This window comes from Buteo buteo, chromosome Z (genome assembly GCF_964188355.1).
Source record: "Buteo buteo chromosome Z, bButBut1.hap1.1, whole genome shotgun sequence".
NCBI lineage: Eukaryota > Metazoa > Chordata > Aves > Accipitriformes > Accipitridae > Buteo > Buteo buteo.
In genome coordinates this window covers 30,722,061-30,747,361 of record NC_134204.1, presented here as the reverse complement: position 1 = coordinate 30,747,361, position 25,301 = coordinate 30,722,061, and the positions used below count along the sequence as shown (strand labels likewise).

The following is a 25,301-nucleotide window of genomic DNA, read 5'->3' as shown; positions in this document are numbered from 1 at the left end:
GTGTTTAATTTCTTTGAGTGACAGAAATGCCAGTAATTTGGAGAGCACAAAGTGTCCAATTATAAACCTGAAAAGAGCATTCACTAGATTTTAATTACTTATAAATGGGCATATTTTCTTTGGAGGAAAGCAGTACTCACTCTGCCTTGTATCAGGAAGATGGAAGAACGTGATGGTTCAGAGAACTGATAACGGGTGAAAGAACTTCTTGATTTCGGACTGCATGTGTGAATTCAACTAGTTCTGGAGCCACTGGAAGTTGTTGAGCTTTTTGTACACCAGTCTGAGATGAAACTGGCCATTTCATGATCATTGGAGCTCATCTGGTGGTTCAGTCCTTCCTCCCCACTCCTGGCCACATGGTCCTGAACTTTTTCCCTTGTCCTGGCTCTGGCCCTCTGTGCAAACTCTGGGGCTCCCTGTGCTCTCTTGCCTGACCCAGAGGCTTTTCCTTCCCAGTATAGTTTTCTCTCCAGTGCGTGAACACAACATCCATATCCAACAATTGCCAGAACACGAGGTGACAGGCAGGGACAGATTGGTAGTTATTACAGGTAGAAATTTCATGATGAAAGACAGTGTTCTTTTCATTAGCCCATTTCTGAGGCAGTTAGTGGCAGTTAGGACCATAGCAGACACAATTAGAGTATGACTTAACTCTAAGTTCTTCAGTGTGTTACAGACCTCAGGATATCACAGTACTCTACAGAATAACAATAATAAAAAGCTAGTGTGATACATTCTCATACATTAACTGTATACGCTGTCTCTAAAAAGGCTTTAAGTGCTAATTTCCATACATGGAGCTACTTTGGATTAAAAAAAAAAGGTGCCAGAGAAGAAAAAAATTATTACAGCAGTGTTGGTTTGATTACAGAACATAGAGTACAAATTGTGGGAAATGTTTAAAAGAAAAACTACAGCAGAATCTGCATCTTGAGTCTAATACAGTTCACTCCCCTAGGGGCCCTACAAGTAAGCTGTCATTTACACCACTTCATGGGTGTGATGATAGCTGTGAAAACCTGAACTGAACAAACCAACACATCAGTATACAAAGTGGCAGAGATAGATAGTGCCTTCAGAAGGTGTGAATCACCCTGTTTATCCCAATCCTGTCACTGAGAGGACTGCAGGATTTAGGGGTGCAAGCAGGGGATTTGTTCCCCCCATGCTATGGGGTTCCTGACACGCTGTGCATGCCTGGGGTAATTCCAGAGCTTGGGCTGCTGATTAGCACTTGCCCCTGTGATAGCCTGCATTGGTTGGACTGAAACCCATCCAAGCTGGCCTGGCTGCTTTGGCAACTCTCAGAGCCAGTCATGTGCCCCTTTGAAAAGCAGACTCAGGTTTGTCAGTGACAGAAGCAGAAGGAAATAAGCACGTTCCCTACATCTGCAGGTACCATGTGGCAGAGAAATAATTGGAGGGCTTCTTTTGTGTCTTTCTCCACCTAGGTAATGGAAGGGAGAGTGTGGACTTGATTAAGCCTTATTTATGTGAGAAACCGAACCAAACATGGGACATATCTTACACTGCTTCTATTCTGTGTACAAGACTCAATGTAGAGAGAGTGCAAGTCAGATACAGAGTTTGGATGCAAAAAGCAATTTCATCTATCAAAGGAGAGAACATGCATAATAAAAATGCAGATTTACACTGTGTTTGTTCCAGCTTTTTTATACTAACTTTCAGTGCTCCCCTAATATGAAATACCACAACTGTTCAATGAAGGTACCAAATGGTAATGGTATCCAAAAGCATACGTATGAAAGGGAATATGTACTTGGCTTCCTTTTCACTCATTTTTGTAATAAAAGAAGACATGGACATTCAAAGAAGCTGAAAGAACACCCAGATAAAAAATGTTGGTTTTATATGGCATAGTTAACGTGCAGCTCAGTGCCCCAAAATTGATGGTGCCAAATGCTGGATTTTTTTTTTTTTAATTGAATTACGCAAGATAGGCATTTTGCTTTTTAAGGCTTGCTTTTGTGCAGGAAGTAGCCTGTTAACCATTGTGAGGCCAGAACAGAAGTTTTCATTTGGACTTGATGTTCCAGATGATTTTCACCTTCCTGTGAACCAGAACTAGTGGTATGTCCCTGAAGCATGACACATCCTGGCTTGACAGGAATTTCTAGAGACTGGGTAAAGCTGGAAAGAACTAGGGCTGAACTCTTCAGTTTGGCATTACTGTAATGCTGTAATAAGCTCTGCAACAGTGCTTTTTCCTTATTTGAGTGTGTGGTTATATTCCTTTTATGCTTTTGCTGTAAAATAATAAGTAGCTCTAAGCAAGACTTCCAGAAGCAAAAGCCTCTGAGTAGTTCTAAGGAGTCAGGACATCCAATCTTCACATATGATGAAGCCCTTTGTATGTGGCATACAAGGGGCTGCCTCAAAGAAAGTCTTTAGTTAAAGACCTTAACAGTGTGGTTTTGAAATCAGTACAGTAATTTCTTCCCAGATGTGGGATACTTCAGAGTATTGTCTCCTAAGACATTACCACTTTTTTTGTTAGTGAGCAAATGACACATATAAATGACAGACGCTAAAGAGTGGAGGTGGCAGCAGGTCTAACCCTGAACCTGAGCTGTAGAATCATAGAATCGTTTAGGTTGGAAAAGACCCTTAAGATCACCAAGCCCAACCGTTAACATAACACTGCCAGTCCACCACTAAACCATGTCCCTAAGCATCACATCTACACCTTTTTAAAATACCTTCAGGGATGGTGACTTAACCACTTCCCTGGGCAGCCTGTTCCAATGCTTGACAATTCCTTCAGAGAAGAAATTTTTCCTAATATCCAATCTAAACCTCCCCTGGCACAACTTGAAGCCATTTCCTCTTGTCCTATCACTTGTTACTTGGGAAAATAGACCAACACTCACCTCGCTACAACCTCCTTTCAGAACCAACTTAGCGAAGCTTGGAATTTTTCTCCAGCCTGTTTCCACACTTCTTTTTTTCCAAAGGCACTCTTTTCTTTGCATTTGCAAGAAACTCAGTTCTCTAATACAACATAGCCACAGAAAAAGCCGAGAGATTTTAAAGTTACGTATCTCTGTCTCTAGAGAATATGTATATTGAGGTGGCCGCTCAAGCTTCCTTCCTTAAATTCCACTTCTCACCAAAGAGCACGTGGTGCTGGTCAGAGGGGCTGTTCTTTCTTCCTGCTGTCCCTTCTTTGGCCTAGGTGGACCACTGGTTTGATCTGAAATAGCAGTTCCTGTGTTCCTAAAGCTTGAGCGTGAAAAGGAGTTTTAGACACTTATTAATGACTGAAAAGAAGGATATAAAAGTAAAGTCTACTGGCATATGCAATGTACTCCCCCAAGACACCACAGGGATAGAAACCTGCTGTGGGATCATTGCTGTGCAGGGTCTAAGGCAGAGCTTGAGTGCAAATTTGGTGGCTGAACAAAACTATGGGCAAAAATTTTGTTTTGTGTTGGCCAAAATATTTCTGTTATGGGAGAAGATTCCCTTCCCTAAAAAAAAAATAATCATTTGTAACAGAAGAATAATTGGAGAGAAACATGTAGGTAAAACATATAAGGTTTTGTTATTTTGGTCAAATGAATGTGTTCATGACTTTTGGGGAAAACATTTGATTTTTTCAAAATTGTGCTTGGCAAGAGCTATGCTTTCCTTACAAGTTTTTTTAAACCATGTTTATTTGATTGTCATTGATAGCTAGCTGGACTAACTTACAGTGCAATATGTTCAATTACAGAATACTGTATTACAACAGAATGTTTCCCCCACTGACAGTGGACTGAGAAGCTGCAAAGTCACTAGCACACGGCATGAAGTGTGGAGTCAAACCAAAAAGTGAGATCACAGCAGAATGACAGGGGTATTTAAAGCAGAGAATGGAGGGATCACCCCAGATTTTCTGAACTTGCCTAGAAATACGAAGGCAATTAAGAGGGAGTGAGCATAGATTATTCCTCACTTAACATTGTCAGAAAGTGCAGCACTGTACAGGACACTGTTGGAGACAGCAACCTGCTACAGGCAGCTTATGGTTTTGTCCTCTGTCCAGCCAAAACTTCAACTGTAATAAGATGAAAGCCTGATTTCCTGGCTGTGTCAACTGCATAACATCTGGATATGTTCCCAAACTGTTGCAGCCCAATAAAAAGGATTAGAATTCAGCAAGTTAACGGAGCAGCAACCCAATAAATTGTATTTAAAAATTGTTCAATGAAAACTCTGACCTCTGAATAAAAAAAACAAACCAACAAAAAGACCAAAACATTCAGCTTTAATGTTCCATTTCCATTTTGGAAGCATATTGAGAGTAACCATAAGGATTGATGTTGTCTAGATGATGGCACATGCTTTACTTTTCAGTGCAAAGTTGAGAAAAAACAGAGAATGAAAACATAGCTACATCCACATAGTTACATAGTTCCTATCTCAAATATTTCGTGCTAGTAGCATTTTGTGCCATAGTGTAGCATGGATTAGTGGTAGGTAAACTATGTCTTCTCCTCTTTCCTCATTTATATGCAGATGCAGTTTCCTTTCTTTTCAATACATTTTTAACAAATATTTAGTTGCAATGAAAATATTTTCTTAGCTGTACCCAAGAAAAGAAAATACTCCCTTCACTTGCTATTGTTACTACTATAGTACAATATGCTGTTATTGTTATTTTTGTCAGGCTCCTAGTCCCCTGCAGAATTTATTTGAAACTGTAGAATAATTGGAAGAAACTTTTTTCCCAGCAAAGTACTAGGTGGGAAAAGTGATACACAGAATTTGATGTAATATGAAATTACTATCTTTTGCTAGATTTAGCAAAAATCCACTTTTTTTTCTACAGCTCTGAAGCAGTACAAACAGGAAAAGCAGAAATATACTAACTCCCTAAGGATATGAAATTGACAGAGCTGTTGTCCTGCAGCCCAAGTGGTTATTTGATATTTGCATTCTCAACAATTTTTTTCTGTTAAAAAAAGAAATTGTTTGTGTCAGACATTTTTGGTGTAATCTGGTTTATTTACCAAAAGGTGGTAAAAAGTCTTAAGTCTTGTTTCCTAGAATAGATTAGCAGCTCTCAAAGATTTGAAAAATTGATTCTCTTTGACTACAAAAAAGAAGTCAGAGTAGGTTTACCTTACACCTTTTTTTAAAAAAAAAAGTAGTTTACCCTTACACTTTTCTCTGGTGATTCAAGGTAATCTTTATACCCACATGAGAAATGAGCTTTCTGATATCCTATGAATATGGCTACATTGGAAGGAGAATTTGAGAGAGAAGAAAGCCAGAAGCATGAGGGGGAATTCACGGTACCATTAGTGCTAAAAACAATAGTTCAGAAATTATATCTCAGAAGCCAAATCAATGTGATTTGCTGCCAAATTATAGATTTTTTTAATGACTGCACACAATTTTTATCTGCATTTTGAAATTTGAACTCTTGGTATCACTTTTCCTTTCCACCACATGTATGTATATGTACATGTGTGTGCATATATAGCAATTAGTTTAGCCACTTCTTCCAGATTTCCTCACAAAGAAGGTATGTAACTCCAGCTTTCCTTTGCTGCAGTGGTTCTCACTTCTAAGTCTATCTTGCAATCAATCATTCCCCAGTTCTGCCCCCAAAATGCCAATCTCCCATCCTTCCCATCCTTCCTGTGCTCCTTGCTTCTGCTGGGAGAGGTTTCAAGCATTGAGGGAGGAGGACAGAAGAGCAGAAAGACTTGGGATGCTGCCTTGTGTTCTTTCTGTTGCCCTTTTCCTATCTGCTGAAAAAAAAAGGCAAGGAAAACTCAGCTTCTTGTCGCAGCTCAGAGTTGCTATTCTCTTTCAGAAGGTGGGTAAGTGAAGCAGGCAGTGAGTCAAAAGGGTTTCCTTTTAAGATGGGACTGAAATCCCTGAGAAACCTGGAATTTTTCTTGTCATCAGCACGCTGGCCCCAGTCTTGGACCAATTTCCTGCTCTCCCTTCTCCCCTTAGGAAGGGGAGCTGGCTACTTAGCAACAGAGAGCTCTCTGAAGTGGATACAGGTGATAACTCTTGGAGACATCAAATAGTGAAGGTGGGAGAAGCCCACTGAGCGATTCCTGTATAAGCACAATGTCCAATATTGCCGGGCCAGTCACGTACTTCCATGAGCTTCCTGAGACCCGGAGTGTGAAATCAAGTGAAAGAATGCCAGCCTAGAAGAGCAGCAGCCAAGATAGTTCTAAGGTGATGAGTCCTTCCAATTCCCATGGAAAAATGGGAGCACCATCAAAAAGCCATAGGTCAGGCAGAGCTTTGAATGATAGTTCTCTTGCTTTCCTTGTTTCCAATCAGCTTGAACAGTGACAACTTGATATCACAGTTATAATACCTGTCTCAACTCTGTTGGATTGCAGTGGCAGTTCTGCTTGGTGGGAATTTTAACAAATAAGGGTTTCTCTACCATCCAGTTCTCTGTATTTTCTCCACCTACAAAAATAACCCCTTCAACCCTTTGATGGCCAGACGATTTGGCACAGCCAGTTCTTCAATCAAGGAGTCTCAAAGCACTTGAGATTCTAGGCCAATAAACACCTTGTATATATAGATATACTTGCTACAGAGACACGAAATGTTGTTTCCCCACACCAAAGGCTCGTTTACAGGTGGCCAACCATGCTAAAATAAAATATGTGCATAGTTATAAATACTATATAAATACACTATACTATCTAAATACACTATTACTATTAGCTTTCCTCTTCCCTTCCTTTTCTACACATTGCTTAGATTGTACATGTAGTTTACATTTGGGCCAGCTCCAGTTAACAAATGCTAGAGTAAAATCTTTTTTTCCATGTAGCCATGACCAGTACTGGTTATTAACAAAAACCCTATTTATGTGCCATTTTAACTAGCTCATCAAACCAGGTAAGCTTTGGTAACTTTGTCATCTATCTTGCTTACTGCCATATCTAGTCATTCCCCAGCAGGACACTTTTTCCTAGCTACTGTTGGAAAGGGAGAGGCTGCTTGATGGCTCTGGAAATGTTCTTCCTCTGATTTTGTGCCCAGCAAGCATAGGGAAGGCCACCTTTCTGCAAATCTGGCTGGTTCCTGATTGCATTGGCTCCAATTCTTGATGGCAGTTTCCGAGTGGTTACAAGCTGGTCCTGATTGTTTCAGGAACAAAATTAAATTTGCAGTTCCCCCAGTAACACACTATGATTTGTTCAGGGACAAATCTGGACTAAGACAAGTCCAAGTTTCTCTTTTGTTAGGCAGAAGGGAACTAAAAGTAGATAACTATAGTCACCCATATAAGTAAGCCAGGAATTCATGAAGTGATTCAGAAATCATTATCAAGACCACTAAAGTCTACTAAAAAGGAGTCCTGTCTATCTATACAAAGTAGTGCATTATTACTGGGAGGGCGTTTTGGATGTTAAATCAAATATGAAATCTTTAAAACTGTGCTTTTCACTTTGTGTTTTGAAAAGGATTTTTTCCCTGTTATTTGCTGCTGGTTAAAAACATTTTTCAGAGATTAATTTTCACAAATGAACTTTGCAAACACAGAGGATGATTTCCCATGATTTTTTAAATAACAGTAGTAATAAAAGACTGTACATTGCTCTTAATCTCTGGCAGCAAATAACAGTCTTTCCGTGTGAGCTCTATACAAAAAACTAACTCCAGTCCTTACTCAGGAGACATATAACCAGGTAGTTGTAGCACTTTTTAAAAACCTCTGATATTTTTTATCACTATATAGCTACTGACTTCTCTTTTTAAAAAAATTACTGTCTAGTATTATTGTGAAACACAGGCTTGTTCTATTCTTTTCCTCCCTAGTATGTCTTTAAGTCTACACTGCATCAGTTATCTGGAACAATAAAATATTTGACACATTAAGGACTCAATGACTCAGTAGTGACATCTTTATTTTCTCCGTCTATATAGCATATATGAAGTAATGAATGTGTTTATGATGTTAATATGAAATCAGCACAAAGACCATCCAAACCCTATCTAATATGCCTAAAAATGCAGTTCTCAAAGAAAACTGAATAGGCAGTAAATTATCCAAAGTTCATCTTGACACTTGCTGTACCCCAAAAGTAAATTATGGCTCTATCAGAAATGTACTAAATATAGGTTTCGAATTATGTCAAAATCACACAGATAATGTGTGGCAAATACTGATTCTGAGCTGCAGCATAAAAGAGCTCGGGTGTCTTGGATTTAAATGTGGTTATGACCTGTATGATGACCCTGTCCAGAGGTGTCCTGTAGAGCTACTACCACAGTTGCACCTGCTGTTGTATTCAGGGTGAGATTACAGCTTCCTTACGCTTCTGCAGGAAAAACATTCTTATTGCTAGGTTAAAAAAAAGTCATTTACTCTATTGAGGTCTCAGGAGAACAGGGACCAGACTCATGCTTTAGGACCCTGGCAGACTGTGTTAACTGCAAGCACTAATCCCTCCTAGCAGCAGGTACCAAGCACCCCCACCACAGAGAAGGGTAGGTAGGTGCTCTTGCTTTACACAGACGTGCAGCTTGCTTTTAGGAGTGGAGAGAGAGGCTGATCTGTGACAAGAATACCACATCAGTTTTCATGCACCTTCTTGCATAAATATCCTGGCTCTCTTTTGCTGGCCTTCCCGGCTCTCCTCTCATGGATGAGAGGCCCTGAGCTATTCCTGAGCCCAGGCTGAGCTTTGCTTTACTAATCAGATCCCATTGTTTCTAGTGGGTAGTTTGGTCATCAGGGGTATGGACCAGAGCTCCTATAACCTCAGCTTTCCATCTGTGAAAATGACTGTAGCACCTATTTGTAATGTACTTTGGGATATGCAATATTAAGGAAATGTAGAAAAAAGTTAAACTTAGTCTGTCTGTAAAACCCTTGTATAAAAACCTCAAAGTAGTTTGTATCCTTGTAGTGCCAGTAGTGACAGCTGTGCAAAACATACCACTGAAGTGATGAACCTCTGTGGCAGCTGCACCACTAGGTTCAGTCTGAATGGTTCTCCTCCTCTGCCAAGCTTGTAAGTTTATACTTTGAGTCCAGATCAAAGTTTTGATGTGGTCAGACTCTGCCCAACTGGAACCGATTTAACCCGTGCCTTTATATACATTATATTGACTTCAGTTGTTTATTTGCAAATAGCTCTATGTAACATACAAAGATTTTTAGAACTTGAAACCTGAACCTGTACCTGAACCTAATATCTAACTCCTCAAGGTCTAATAACCAGAACTGACTGCTCACTTCCAGTGAGGAAGGACAACTATTTATTGACAGATACAGTTGATACAAAGCCTTACAATGAGACAGCTGGCAGTGCCTCAGAAATCAGATCCACATGAGGTATGTCCTCCCACTAAGATTTAAACCCACCCACAGAAGTTAAAAGGAGTTTTCCATTATAAGGGTGCAATTCAGACTTTTAATTTCCCAGTTGTCCAATCTAATGATATGTCACCATTTGAAAATGTGTCTTCTCTGTAGCTGGGCTGCACACTGTTGTTTTGGAAGTTTGTATCTATGCAAACTGCTAAACATTATAGTGATCTAAGTAAAACAGAAACAACCTTTAGCTCTTATCTATTGGGGATTTTACAGTTTGTGTTTCTGAACTCCTAGGTTTGTTGCTCCAGCTCCTTCTCCTCACCACATCAGCCCCCAGAGAATTTCAGTTCCCCATCACATGATGCGGAGACAGACTCCACAACCTCCCCACCTTCAACAGCCTGCAGGAATGCCTCTGAAGGCATACCAGCCAGCAGCAAACCCTTCTTTTCAACCAAATAGCCTCCACATCCAAGGTAAGAAAGAAGAATCTTCATCACTGATGTTAGTTGTTTATCGCTGCTGCTTGGTTTCAAATTAAGTGCTTCAAGGGCTGGTGCTTGTATTTTTAAGGCACCTTTCCTTTTGAAAGTCTCTGGCCTTCACACCCTGCCTTCAGACTTCCTTAAAATTCTTAGCTTAGCTAATTGTTATTCATCTTACTATGGAGTTACGGGTTTCTCTTCAGACTGATTTTCAGAGCTGTTGTAGAAATAGAACTGCAAATAATTCTGTGATGGCCTCTGCTTTTAATTTTCTAATGCTATGCTTCTAATCCTGCCTGACTTTACACATAAAGTGTTACCAGGTTTTCAAGAGGTGTAATATTTTTCTCCCTTGCACTTGTGGAATGATGGAGACCTCTTTGTTTATAAGCATAGATGTCTTTTACAGCTGTGTTCCCACTTGTGCTGTGTAAACAGCTTCGACAAGACTTCTCTCTCCCTCTTTGTTCAATCAAATATAAACTTCTGTAGCCAAGAAGAAAATAAACAGCAGCTGAAAACAATGTTGGGTTGTTTGGGGTTTTTTTTTCTAGCTGGTATGGAGTCTGAATGGCAATTACCTTAACATTTCAGAAATGTGTTGACAGCAGTAATGCTGTTTCCTCTCAACTGTTTAAATACATGGTTTGCCATATTTACATACACAAGGTACATAGCATAATGGACTTTTATAGGCCTTGGGATTCTGCTTTTTGATCAGGCTTCCTGAGAATTAATATAGTAGATATCATAGGAAACATCCTGAGAAAACTAAAGCTTCTTTTATTTTCTTGCACTGATGGAAGCCATCTCTCTAGTTAAAGGGATGAGAGAGGACACTGAGTCATCTCCCAGAGTTCATGAGTGTGAAGGGGAGAAAGGAAGGTGGCAGTCCTGTTTTGTTCTTCTTATCATACTAGACCACATGTGAGCAGGATCTGAGCCAGGTGCTTTTCTTCCAAGCACTGGTAATCCTGTAGAGCTGTGATCAGTACTAGAAGAATATGCAATTTACCAAAGGATGTAAACAGTTATTGTTGGCTTTCTCTATTCTCTGATTGAAGTGTCACTAATAATTTAGGGCCAACAGAGTACAGGATGAAATTTTTTCATATACTGTTCATTGTCATATGACATATGCAAAGACATGCCAGTGCAGGTCCAATAAATTTCTAGCATATGGGGCATGAAGGGATCAGGTTAGCCTTCCTATTTCCACAGGACAATACGTTTTACTCAATTTCCTTTTTTGCTGAATATTTGGCAAGAACTCATCGTCCAGAAAGGCATCCAGACATTAAGGTCTGTCTTCTTGCCTGAAACAAAAATTGTCTTTGAGTGCATAGATGGCTTTACCAACCTCTTCCTTTCAAGGTCATGGGATCTTCAGTAATTGCAGAATCTGGGATCACAACCAGTTGCTCCAAAGTTGAACAGTTTCCAAAGAATCGTGCCTCCCAGAGGCTCAGAGATCACCTCAGATTAGTTACTGCTCCATACAGGACTTGCACTGGTTGGTGCAGCTAGCTCCATATCTGCTTGGGCATCTTCTCTTTAGGGCAGGCCAGAGCGATGCTACTGTGTTCCCATCTCCCCCTCCTACAGTCCAAAGAGGATTTAAAAGGGCAAAAGACATGCATCATTAAAACCATTATAAGAGGAAGGCCCAATAGAGACCCTCACCTGGGTGGATGTCACATATGGGCTGAAGCCCCACTCCACATCCAAATTTAAGATAAAGCTTAATACTATCTTCTGAGTGTATCAAAAAATGGATAACCTCAAGGGCTGGGACCTTAAACCCATACCTTACTTAGTCCCATATTAGCATTAGTGTGTTTGCCTCCCTGTCCTAGGAAATCCTATGTTGAAAATAGACATTGCTGACAGGAATTATGTACACATAGATAGCAACTCAAAGTTGCAATTGTAAAGAACTCCGCACTTAAAACTAGGTAGGAAGACAATGCAGGCTGAACTCTAATTTATTTTTTTTTTTAGTATTGAAAGATATAATACATTGCAATACAATAGCTACATTTGGGTATTAAATGTTCTTTCAAAGATTAAATAGCTTATTGTCACTATAAGAGGTATTTTGTCAGAATGTACTCCCTCACAGCTGTCTCACTTCTATGTGCTACACTGAAAGCTTTGTTTGTCCTGTGTGCCTGAAAATCTTGCCTAAACTCTCTCTCTGAAAAGCAAATGTTTCCAGAGTTCATGGTCATGTTTTCCCAGCAGCAATACAAAGATTACCATCTTCCTTAGTCACATCATTATAATGTAGAAAAATACCACAAAGTTATCTCACCAGTCTGGACTATTTGGTATATAAGAAGTGTCTGTGCAAAGCTCTGTTAATTTCTGTCTCCTGCAGTTCATAACCTGCCTTTTCATTACTTAAAGTGCTGTAGCTATAGCCACTTCAGCTCAGTCCGCTACCAAACAATGGTGACATTTTTGTCTCAATGTGTAGTCTTAAACTTGTCAAATCCATTTAAATTGGCTGTACTGAGGAAGAAAGAGTTTCATTGCCCAAAAGCTTTTTGAAGAAAACAAGTTCTAAACAAACTCCCTTACTGAAAGCCTAAGCATCTTAAAAGCTCATGGAGACTTCAGAGCACTATCCTTTAGAAATAAATTACATAGGACATCCAAGACTGACAAGCCTCTTATATCTAATAGCTACTTGTATTGTGAAACTGCTTCGTCTTGGAAGAACGTTGTCTACCGTTCAGATTTCATTACTTGTTCTGAGTGATTTTCAGCATCAGATACACAGTAATATCTGAGGGCTTTTTATTGCCTTGGATAATATTATATAATAGACTAAATATTCCCTTTCCTTCCTTTTGTGAAATTCACAGTTTCCTTTGCTGCATGGGATGTTTGGAAGTCATGATGTTAGATGACTCACTGAGCTGCAGAAGTGGAGCTTTTTCTCCCCTTTCATTAGGCGGTAGTATCTTTTATTGGATTACCATAGGCAGTAAATCTGAAACTCTCCTGGATGGGAGACTGGATTGACGACTTCCCAGCTTGACACCATTGTACACCATTGTACTATGTATTTGTAGGCAGAATAGAAGACAGTACAGGTCCTGGAAATCTGCAATGATTGGCCTGGGACCTGTATTGTACTGGTGAGTCTTTACAGCCAAGAATGACTACAGGGATCTCAGCAGAGGTACCTGAAGTCACGGGCATCTGCAGCACACAGGCAGCTGCAAGAATAAGGTATTTCTTTGAGACAAGTCAGAAGAGATGTGTGAGATAGGAAAGAAAAGAACAGCAATAGAAACTCCTCCTTCACAGTGAGCAAGCTTCTTGTGTTTATAGGAGGTAAAGCTCCTTTGGGCATGGACATAGATGACTTGATTTTGGATACTTCTGATACTGTGAACATTTTTGCACTAGAAAGCTGACACTCCCTTAAAATTGTGCCTGTAACTCATGTCATATGTGTTTGTGAGTTAAGCTGATGACCAATGCTGGCTGAGTAATGGAAGAAATAAAAAGTCATGCAAAATCTTCAGTAAAAATAAAAGTCAACATTTCTTTAAAAAAATTGCTAGCTGATATGAGTTAGCTATACTAGTGTATCTATACAGGCAGCTCTACTAGTAACAGTTATCCTTTAATTACAAATAATCAGATTTAAGTAAATAGAAATATTTCTAGTTTTTCACATTTGCAGTCTGGCAGTACATGTGACTCATCTGTCTTACTCTTTCTTTTCCTTTTGTTCTTCATGCTCAGATGGTACCAAATGATTACTTGATGTTTGTGTAATTCACTTTGTGGGCACTGGAGAATTATACTGCAGAGGAGCACTGTTTTGAAGTAGTTCAGGCCTAAACCAGCTGGAATTCTTATATACTACAGTAGTAAAGACTACTCAGCCATGAGGTTTTTTTTTAATAGCTATTTTTTAGTAGCAGTTATAATGATTTTCTTGAGAAATATTCTCTCTTTGTCGTGCCAGGCAGAGAGCTGACTGAGGAGGAAATAAATGTCCATCAGAAACTTCCTACCTTATGGAAATAACTGTGGCAATCATGCATTACACATCTGTAATGAAGTCTTTGTCCACATCAGTTCAATGGGATCAGGACTCTATCACAAACTTATGTGGACCATGATTTCAGCTGTGAATTTGAGATGGGTTGTGTACCTGGGATTTTCAGATGCTCAGCATCTTTCAGGATGAGGCTCTGTATGTGATAAAGAGCAAGAGCTTCTTGCTTTTAGAAGAGATTCTTGCAGTCTACAGCTATTTTATCATATTTTAAAGTATTTCACTTTCCTCAGGAAATAATGCTGTCATGCCAGAGAAGTAACTGTTTATTCTGTATCTTGACATCATGGATCTTGGCTATAGTGTACTGATTCAAAGAAACACAATTGACGTAACCTTGTGCATATATGTGTTTTAAATAGTTTAATAAGAGAGCAACTGATACAATCCAGAGTTGCAGTCCTGAAAAGAAATGTTCATTGGCCGGAACTTCATCAGCCAACCTGTTTGCCGTTTTAATTTTTCCAGTGCTGCATTAAAACACAGAAAACTGATGCTACAGGTAGTTCTCTAACAGATAGTCTCAAATGAGGGGCCAGCTATGGTCAGGGTCTAGAACTTGAATTGCATATGGTTCCATGTTATCCTACATTCAGCAGTAGTGCAGATTTTCTTGGGCATGGCACCATGTGAATAAAGGGAAGAGCTCCTGATACCAAGCTAGGAGATTTTGCTGTATCCTGTTTGGGCTCCAGTTCAAAGACCTCTGCACTGTGACCTGATGCACTACAGACATGGACAAAGACATTTAGAATAGTGCTAAATAACTGAGGTGAAGAGAGCAATGTATGCTCTGTTCTACTCTTTCCTGTTTATGGCTCTCTGTTTTGTAAGATGGATATTTATGACACTGAATTGTGAGCAGAACAGGTATCTAGGAAAGTTGAATTATTTTTCTGTGCTCTCTTTCCATCTTAAAAAAATTATTTGGGTGTTCATGAGTTAATGAAAGTGCTTTGTGCACTTTCCGTGTTCTTTCTGCAAGATGGTGGTTAAGGTACCAATGGGTCAAAGCTTGTAAGACTTTGCTAGACAAAATTCTTTTGCTTAGGTAGGGAATCAGCAAACAGAGAGGATGTGACTTACAGTAGCTCAACCCCAAGGTAAGTAGTTTTTCTGGCAGATTTCAGGGAGTCGTAGTCTAAGTTACCGCCAGATCATTCTGCATGGGGAACAGGATGCTGTGAGAAAGGCACAAATAGTGAATGAGCACAGAGCAACGTGAAAGGACATCTCAGCACGTGTTTTGAAAGGTCTCACCAGCTGGCTTAGACTGCTGTAGGGTGAAATGGTTGTTTCTGGTAACTAGTCTGACTCAGCAGTAAACTTGCACAGTGTGTCTTATTGCTGGTTGAGAGAAAAGTTTCTTTTAAAAGCATTTTTAAAGGAGGCAAAAACTGTCAATAGCTATGTAGCTTCTAAGTCAAGTTTTGGATGGCTATTGTTTTTTCTTTCATTTTATTTTATTTTACTGCAGCTGATTCTTAAATGTCAGGACTGAACATTTAAGGATTGCCAGGTTGTAAATTCCTAACATGCTTTGCAGTCTGACTCAGTTTTGTTGCAGTTAAACTTTAAAAGAAAAAAAAGCATGAAATGGTCATCTTGCAGCTAGGGCTGCAAAGTGCCCACAGCCCCTGCAAAAGACAATGAAATCTGTGAGTGTTCAGCCTCCCTAGAGTGAGCAGAGTCTGCAACTTGTGCCTGCTGTGGAAGAGGAAGAGTGTTTCTGCTTTTTATTTTAATTTCTCCCCCCCCCCCCCCTTCTTTTATGTGAAGTTAAATACTCTTTTTTCATGCAAGTTTTCAGACACAACACTGACAAGTATTTCAGTGTTCTTTCATGTAACTATTTGCCTGATCTAAACTTTCATTATGTATGTGAAAATTCGGCATTTATCTCATTGTGTGCACACAGAAGTGTCTTGCAAGACTACTAAATAAAATGCAAAGACCATTCACTCACCATTGTTACCTAGACCTCCCCATTAGGTCTCTTCTGAGTTCCTGGGTGCGGGTTCAGACTGTCTTTTTCTATCCATAGTCCTGGCCTATTCTCATGCTTTTAAATCATGAGTTTTCTGTTTGAATTCAAGCACATCTTATGCATGCCAACATTTGTATGTTGCTTCATGGAGACCACAGAAATTAGTCTCAAAGGAAAAATAATCAGAAGCATGAAACTCCTAAATCATGCATCCTTCCTCTTGCTTGGCAGAAAATCAGTTATATCGCACAAAGTGATACAGCATGTTTTCCAGTGCATCCTTCTCTTTTCTCCATCCCTATTATTTATGAAATGCATTATCTGTACATACACACTCAGTGAAGCTTTAGCAAACAACAGTCCCATGTGCACAATTCCATAGGAAAGTTAATGCAAATACACCTAGCCCCTAGCCACAATCCAGAAAAAGTTTGCCAAATGCCTTATGTTCATAACATGTTTCTAAGCATAGACTATCACTGTAAAGGGATTTGAGGTTGGAAGGTTGGTTTGGGTTGGGGTGCAGAACTGCACCAATATAATTTTTTTTATTTTTAATATACTTTTTATTCATAAGTCAAAACTAGATGCCCCATGCAAGGCATTTCTAATTACTAGTAATGAATGAATAGGCCAATAGTTATGTTCAAGTACCATATAATACCCAAGATATTTAGACATCGCCCTCTCAAATATCAATGGGTTCTGATTCCATGTTTCATGCTTCTCATAAAGCACCTCTTCTCTGCTTATAATCTCCTATTGTCTGGGATATCTCCTTGATCTTTTCTGAACTGTTAAATGGTACCCAAAGGCCTTTTGTCATATGCTGCTCACCCAAACATCCCATTACCTTTAGGGAGGGAGATGAGTTTTTAATCCTGTCAACTAATTTGCTTACTGCTCATGGACATCAGTAGATCCCAGGCATGAAAGCTGAATGTCTGGTATAAATATGCTTTCCTAAGTACACGGTATGGATGTACTGAGGCTAATTCCTGAACATGTGGAAGGACGAAATTGAGCTGGCTGTCCCTGTAACTATCCAGATTAGGATTCTTTATTCTTTCCTAGTACTAAATGCTCTTTGAAGTCAAATCTGTGAACATTTATTATCACTGAAAGTAACAAGGTTTCCTCCTTTTTTGTAATATCCGCAAGAAAATAAACAGATGCCTAAGGAGAGGGGAGTCATTTAAGTTCTTGAATTGTAAGCCAGTATGAGCAGTACAGAGTTTATATATAGAAGATGCATTAAAAGATGTTTTTCAATCCGTCTTTTCACCTTTTTTCCTTGTTTTCTGATGTTGATATTTTAAGGATTTAGGCAAGGTTCTGTTGTTTCTTTTTATTGATCTTTCTACACTAAAAGGAAATTCAGCTGGAAGGACTTTATCATATGGATGTTGGTTAACTAGACTGGCTAGAGGAGACAGCCCTGCGCATCAGCTCTTTTTTATTGACAGTAATGTCTCTGGAATAAACTTGAGACACAGAAAATTCCTTAAGATACTTTCTGAGGTAGGGGCTCATTTTTGTGACAGTGGCTTTTTGTTATGACTTACCACAGTATATTCTTCATCAGGAGAATAGCACACCAGCCCTTAGGCAATAAGCTGTTTGCTAATAAAATCGTCAGAGACTGTATCACTCCTAGGCCTATAATTTCTATATAACACCTTAGAGGTAATGCACTGTCTTTTTCCTTTATGCATGAAAGGAGAGTGGTGAGAACAAGGAGCCAAAGCAGTGGCAGAGAGGAGCTTGATTCACAGTTTTTCTTAAAAGAAAAATATGTATATATTCTAATACTGAATTTATAATGGTTTCATTTATGACATGTACTCTAAGAATATACTACAGAAAACAGAACTAAATGCATACCACAGTCTTATACCTGTAAAAGCCATCCTTCAGACTCTGAGCAAAATCTCCAAAGCTTAGACTTAGCAGCAATTTTTTAAGGAGGAGAAAAGACCTTGCTTCCATGAGAAAAATATTCAGGCCAGCCTACTGCAGAACATCTGTTTGTGCCCCTTAGACTGCATACATGACCCTGCTTTACCAAGACAAGTGGTTTTAGTTATATAAGTACTATTTTGGCATGCACTTCAATGTGAATTTACTTGGTGCTTATATGCCTCTCTCCAATATCACTTAAGGAACAAAAAACAACTGAAAGAAAAAAAAACCTGATGGGGATCTTTTATGTCATGTAACACAGTGGTCTTGGTTCTCTTCCATGTGGACTCATCGCTACCAATGAGTGGGTTAGACTCTCACCCTGTGCTTACAATGGGCAGGCCCCATGGTTCATCACCTAACCACCCTTCTGAGTCTCATATGTATCTCCCCACTATTAGCCAGCTGTCTTGGCATCAGTGACAGACCCTCAGATTTTATTCAGACCTTACTTGGGTAAACTTCATTTACTTTGAATTAAGCATTTTCTTAGATTTTTCAGGCAGCAGCCCAGTGTGAAATCTGGAGAGTACCAGTTCAGACAGCAGGACTGCAGAATAAAGGGAGAAATTTTCTGAAAAATTTCAGCTTCTAGCTAGTCAGTGCCTCTCACAAGTCATGCTGGAATCAGGATGTCCATGTAGCGGATTGTGTTTGGAATTAGTAGCAACTGGAGCAAGTCTTAGGGAGCTTCATATCAAAGCTGCTTTATTGGTGGAAAATAATTGAAGTCCCGGTGCTACTGCAGTCAAGGTTCTTACCATTCTCATGGCCACAGTTCCACATGCTAGGTCTTGTAACTCTGTCCAAGTCTTTTACTGACCACTTTCTTCTCCTTGTTGTAGGTTTTTATGGGCAGCTTCAGACTTTCTGCCCTCCACATTATGCTGACACTCAGAAGAATGTACAACATGGTGTTTCTTGCAATGTGGTTCCTCCTTTTGAAGACTGCTTAGTTCCCACATCAGCAGGCCAGGCAGGCCTTGGCATTTTCCATCGAACTTTTTCAGCTCATTCAGGTATTACAGGTAAATGACAGCTGGGGACTTTGTGGATGGTTGTGTACAGTTTGTGGACTTTGACAGATCTGCTTGAGCTGTGTATGTGACTGGGACCTGTCATGACAGGCTTGACTCTTCACAAAGAGAAGATGTTTTTCAGACCTCTGTGGAGTAGCTGGCCTTGGGACCCGATCACCATGGGTCACAGTAACATCTGGCCTCTGTGCAGACTGCTCATTGTTGAGGGCTTGTCAGGGTACTAACCTCTGGGGCTCAGACAGTCACTAGCTCATGTATTTTCTTTGTAATACAGTCCATTGAGCCCTGTGTGATATTTGCCCAGCCACTACACTCTGCTGTAGTATTGTAGCAGGTACCCAGGATGATTCAAACCACTGATTTTGCTTTATGTGTGTTTGATTTTTCTTAGTCTTGAATTTTATTTATTCACATTTCCATGATAAGAAGTGCCTGGGTGCATGCTTTTCTGTGCACACTTGACTTAGTCTTTGCCTAGCTGAAAACTACATACAGGGCTTGCATGCTGCTCTGGAAGGGTGGAAGTTACCTCTGTGCGGAGGATCAGCACAAGAGAGTGGGCCTAATCTTAGGGCCTAAGCACAATTGATGCCCAAGTCTTTTACTGTCCTCCCACACAGGATGATTTCACTTAACATTTATTGTGCTTTGAAATCTCTTTTACATCTTGGTCTTTCAGTATTGCATTAAAAAGCCAATGCACCTGTAACTTCTAACAGGCATCTCACGGTATGTAAAGATGTAATCCAAATGATGGGAGTTTTTCTGCAAACAGTTACTCTTGTGCTTACTACTATCACTTGTAGAAGTTAGTAATTTCTGCTCCAGGGTCTGCTTTACAATACTTTATTGACTCTTAACATATGTTGGGTATGATGAAATTTCATAAGCAAGCATGAAGTTTATTTTTTTAATTATGACAAATTTAGCACCCATTAAATGGGCAAGTGTTAGTTGTGATGAAATTCACTGTACTTCAGACTTGATTCTGCCAGAACTGAAATTTATCCCTTGGTAAGCAGTAAGTTATGTAATTATTAATTTCATACATATGTTGTCTTGTTGGTTTTGTTTGTCTATTTGGTTTAAAGCCATTTCCAGTTCTGTGCATAAGTATTAGGACATTCTCTGTGATATAGTTATCCTAGTTAATTAATTATTTTTGTATTTTTTCCAGTTTATGACTTTCCAGCAGGGTCCACGGGTACCTTTGGTGATTCAGCTCGCAGCATCCCAGAGGATAGCAGTTTCCTACAAATAAATGCGGTGGATCGTTGCTCTAGCCAGCTTTCTTCTGTCTACACTGAAGGTTAAAGCAATATAAATCTAGTTACAAGAACTTTATTCCATTTCATCTTGCCCATCTGATATTTCTCTACAAAATTTTTCTCTCCATGAAACTGCCATGTATGTATGGGGATATGGGTTGATATACATACATAATGGAGAGGAAAAAAGCAATCACTGAGCATTCATCATGTAATCAAGCAGTCAGCTGAGAAGGAGAAGGTTTGGAGAAAGCAAGCTTTGCCAAAACCTTAGCAATTGTTTATTTTCTTTTCATCTGTGGCACAGCAGCTCTACTTTTTTTTGTTCTTTCTTCTTTTTAATTTCTCAAAGGGAATTCACAAACTGAATAAGGCAACTGCTTGTTGGCTGTAATCCTTTCAAGCTGAATGCATGGACTTAGTGAAGAACACAGCTTTAGAAAATTCCTTTTTTTAAAAAAAGGAAAAGAAGTAAAACCAGAGCATACTGCAAACATTTCAAAGGCACACAGCTTTTTGCACAACTTGTTCGCATGTGATGCTTCCAAAGTTAAACACACACCAGCATCAAAAAGGGAGAGAAATTAGACATACATCCTGGCACTGCCCATTGGAGGCATTGGTGTGGCTTCTTTTTGGAGCCAAAGATCATGGGTACTGGATTTCTTACAGGCCTCGGTTTAGGTGTCTGTTCCTTCCCTCTGTATTTTAAGCCATACAATATGGCCATTGCTATTTTTCCAATATTTCTTCTGACCCAGTGTTTTATGCAATGAATAAGAAGGGTTAAGTGCACTACATGAGAAGGTACATGGACTTTTTCTATATTTAGCACAGCAGCTAGATAAGAATAAGTATGTTTTAACTTTCTGTTGATTTTTAATTATATTGTAGAGCTTTATTGCTGTATGTGCTATAGTACTCCGCAGGAAGGTTTAAAATACCCTGTAGACAAGATTATTCCTTAAATTCCACAGATTTTTGAAAAAGCAATCTTTACTGATTCAATTAAATTTTTGTTGCCCTAACATTCTTCCGTTCCATAACACATTTTCAGGAAGAAGAGCTACTCTTAAGTTTGCTATGTTCCCTCTGGTTATTTAGAGATGTAAAACTGAACTGGTTTGGTGGGTTTGATTTTTCTACTCAATGACAGGCTCTGGACCTTGAATTTAGTCCAGGATGCAAGCAAATGAGGTTGCCCTTCATGAAAGGTAAAAGGGTATGAATTAAAAACAGTATTTTGCCGTGAAGAAGTGTCATCACTATGATCCTATATACCTTGGGAGCAACCCTTACATTATGTAAGACTGAGTTTTTAGGTTATTAATCCCTGCTCATCCATTTGTGGACTTCTTACTGTGTAGTGTGCATCTTAATATTCTCATGACATGATATAATAAGAAGGACAAAAATCCAGAGTTCATTCTTACAGGCTAGACCATAACTATGCTTCTGAAATGACTTGTCTAGAAAGATGAATTTAAAAAAAATATTTATACAAACATTTTTTTATCCTGAGAAGCTTTTGAGAGTTCTTGAATGCAGTTTGGGTCAAATTCATAATTTAATTTGTGATTATGTTGCATAGATGAATGTATGTCCAGTTGTTTATAAACACTGGCAATCTTTATAGGTTTATATTCATGAAGTATATGCTTATATACAGGCATATGTGCTTATATGTTTAATGGAGAGATTTTTATCCAATACATGCAAAGAATATATGGATAAACCTTGCACATAAATGATGTGCAAATGAAGTAATATGGCTTAAACACAGATAATTCTGTACGAAATTCTTCCCCCTTTTATTCTGCTTCTCACATCACAAGTGAATGTGTCCCTGTGCTTCAGCTTGCAATAGTAGGTCTAGTTGTTACTATATGTAGTTTGCATTGAGTTACATGACATCAGGCTTCTCTACACAGCTATACATACACAGGCAAAAAGACAGTCCTTTTGCATTAATGTATGATCTGGTCCAGTGCATTGTCAGTGAGTTTCGCTTTTTAATAAAGTTTTAATTTTGTGCTATCTTAAAGCCCATTCTGTGGTCACTGCACATGCCTAACTTGGTTCAGCAGGAGTAATTAGGCATGCTGAACACTTCAGTTTCAAATGTGTAGGACTATGTTTTGTTCCACCGAAGTCAGTGAGGGCAGGATCAGGCCCAATGTGTACATATGCATGTATATGTACATACATACTTTTGTATCTATAAATCCTTCAAGCTTCTTTTAACTACATGGTTGTCCAGAATTTGTCATTTGCTGTGCACAAAACTGAAATACTCTGCTGACTTCAGATCTGAACCACTTTGACTTTTAAATATTTTGAAATATTTTTTCTAGTATCTGAATGTACAAGCTGTCCAGTAGAGAGGGGGCTTATACACCTGAAAGATCCTGACCAAAGGGAAAGTGGGAATGCAGAATTCAAAAAGAGTATTCATAACGTGGGGGTTCATCAGTTACATTTAAAAAAGGAAACTTTTGCAAGTCATTCATTCTTTCTTTCATATATATACATATTTTATATATATATATTTACAGCGTTCTATGAGCCTTAATCTTAAAAAGAAGGAGCTAGAGTACAGTCAAATTAAGCACATGAGAGTGGGCTACCAGTCTGTGAAAAGGTACGCCTTTGTTTACTTCTGTATCAAAGACAAAGAGGATTCTTCGTGATTATTTCATTATTCTCTTTGGAGTCAGACTGACTTTGGGGGATAAGCTTATATCACTGATATAAGCAATTGTATAAAAAAGAACCATTTTATCTCATGTATTTTAGATATTTAAATAAGGAATCATGTTTATCACATGTTACAATGAAAAATGGTGCCTGTGAAAATACATAGCGTAATGCCAGTTACTGACTTAAATGCTAATAGTTGTGCCTCAGTGATTTTTGTGTTGTTATTCTACTTGCTGGATTGTTAACTTTCTAAAGGGATTCATATCTAAGAGATGAAGTTATTTTAGACTATGGACATTAAAAAATATTCTAACAAAGTTATTTACAATCATTCTTTTATACAATTCTCTTGTTTTCAGACTCAAATGGTCTATTTATGTCTGCATTAGAAATGTTCTACACTGGAGTTTAAAATAGTTTCAAAGTGCATGTGTACATGTGTGAGTGTATGAGAGTGCATGTGTGTATTTGGATCTCTTTCTACATATATATATATGCATGTATATATACACACATACATATAGGCATTATGGTTTACTAATACCGGATGCTGAAGTATTGCAATGCTGTGGCCATCTGTTACATTGTATTTTGTTTTCAACTTTCTTTGAAGAGGTGTGAATGAGTATAAAAATTACATTTTAACTGTTTATTCCCTGTTTTCCCTGTGTAATTTTATAGCAGATTTTTTTTAAGCAGCACTTTTTTGTTCTTTGTGTGAAATTTTGTTTGGGGATTTGTGTTTGGATTTGTTGTTGGTTTTGGGGGGGGGGGGTGTTTGCTATTTTATATATATTTCCTAGGAACAGATAAAGCAAAAGAAAAAAACCCCCACAATTTAAAATTAGCTGAGTGGGCTTTTATTTAAGAAAAAGAAAAAAAAATCCCTTTATTTGGTACAGAAAGCAGCATCTTGTGTAATATTTTTTACACAAAGCACTTTGTTGAGGAAAGAAAGTGGGAGTATGTTTTTCCTAAACCTTACAGAGTATTCTACGTATTTATACATGCTTACATATACACATATGAACTCCATTTGCCATACTGTATATCTGGCTGATATTTGCTCTAAAAACATATCTGTTGCATACCATGAAAAATAAATTTTCAAAAGAATTAGTTACACTTTTTTCTCTTCTAGTATGTATAATTCTGTGATTTGTTACAGTTATTTTTCGTGTAATCATAAGTTATTTTTGTCCTGTTTCATAAAATTCTTTTTTTATGTAAAAGGTAAAATTGAAAGGTGTATGTTCATGGTACAAAATAAAACTGGAAAATTATAACTCAATGACATGACCAGTAGAATGTCTTGTGAGATGCCTTTAAAGAGGACTGCTCCAGCCATTGTCCTTCACCATAAAACTACTAGTATTTGTATGGATTGGTATAATTAGAAACAGAAATAAAAAAAAGAATCTCAAAGCTTTCTTCTAAAGAACACTTGGGTCAGAGTTTTAAGTCTGGATTTAATTATTGTTATAGTGAGGCTAGAGATTTGTAGAGATAAATGAATGCCCCAGTGTGTGTTTACACCCTGGGTGGAGACATAAATAAAAGAAGAACATTTAATTACATTTTTGTGTTGTGATAATTTTTATTTGTTTCTTTGTTCATGTGGTTCTACAATACAACATGTAAAGGGCTTTTGCTTTTCTGTCTGGTTATTGTTTCTAACATACTCAAGCAATTAAGTTATTTCAGAGCATTTAATGTAAGGAAAAGAGCATCTATTTTTACTGTGCATTAGGCAAAATGCTAGCAAAAGATAGAGACAGAAGTTAATGCATGGTAAAATCCATATTGTCCAAAACACATCCTAAGAATCCAGCATGCTTAGGAAATAAAAGGTTATCTTTTACCACACCCATAAATTAGACTAGAAATCTAAGGACAAAATACAAACTAATAAATTAATTAAGTGCAAAAAAATCCTGTTATATGTTTGCAAAGAGACCTTTGAAAATAATGGTCCAAGCCTATTTTACTATGAAATTATTAGCAAGGTTGTCTCTGAGTCAGCCATGAGCTGAACAAAAACTAGTAAGCCCAAATTCACTGACTGGCATACATGTGAGATTAGTAGAGCTTTTCTAAAAATGAACTTTGCCCAGTGCATTCTTATTTACACTGCATTTTAATTCAATGTAAGAAACTTTCCCCATGGTTTAGCAAATATTGTTACTGAATCCTGCAAGCTACCATGAAGAACTGAGAGTTGCTGAATTCAGATGTTTCAGAATTTAATTTTTCTTTTTGATGGAGTGAAAGAGCCCTTATAAATGAGAAGTATACAAATCCCATATGCAGTGGGGAGTAACATGGCTTGAAATACCTCAAAGCCATGTGCTTTCCTCTGGGTGCCTGAGCTAGATCAGTTTTTCATTATGTCCTGCAAACCCTCCTGTAGAAAAATAGTGAAGTGTAGTAAAGAAATCATGTGACAGCTATAT

The 25,301-nt window shown here is 38.4% G+C and overlaps 1 protein-coding gene across 2 annotated transcripts in view; it reads left to right on the top strand.

Annotated features, from left to right (window-relative positions):
• Positions 1–20,194, top strand: part of GLIS3 (GLIS family zinc finger 3) — a 176,477-nt gene extending 156,283 nt beyond the window's left edge. For both annotated transcript variants that reach the window (XM_075020016.1, XM_075020014.1), the window contains exons 8-10: positions 9,620–9,801; positions 18,686–18,868; positions 20,058–20,194. In XM_075020016.1, coding sequence (XP_074876117.1) covers positions 9,620–9,801; positions 18,686–18,868; positions 20,058–20,194 — 502 coding nt within the window. The remainder of the gene's footprint in view (positions 1–9,619; positions 9,802–18,685; positions 18,869–20,057) is intronic.
• The last annotated feature ends 5,107 nt before the right edge of the window (positions 20,195–25,301 follow it).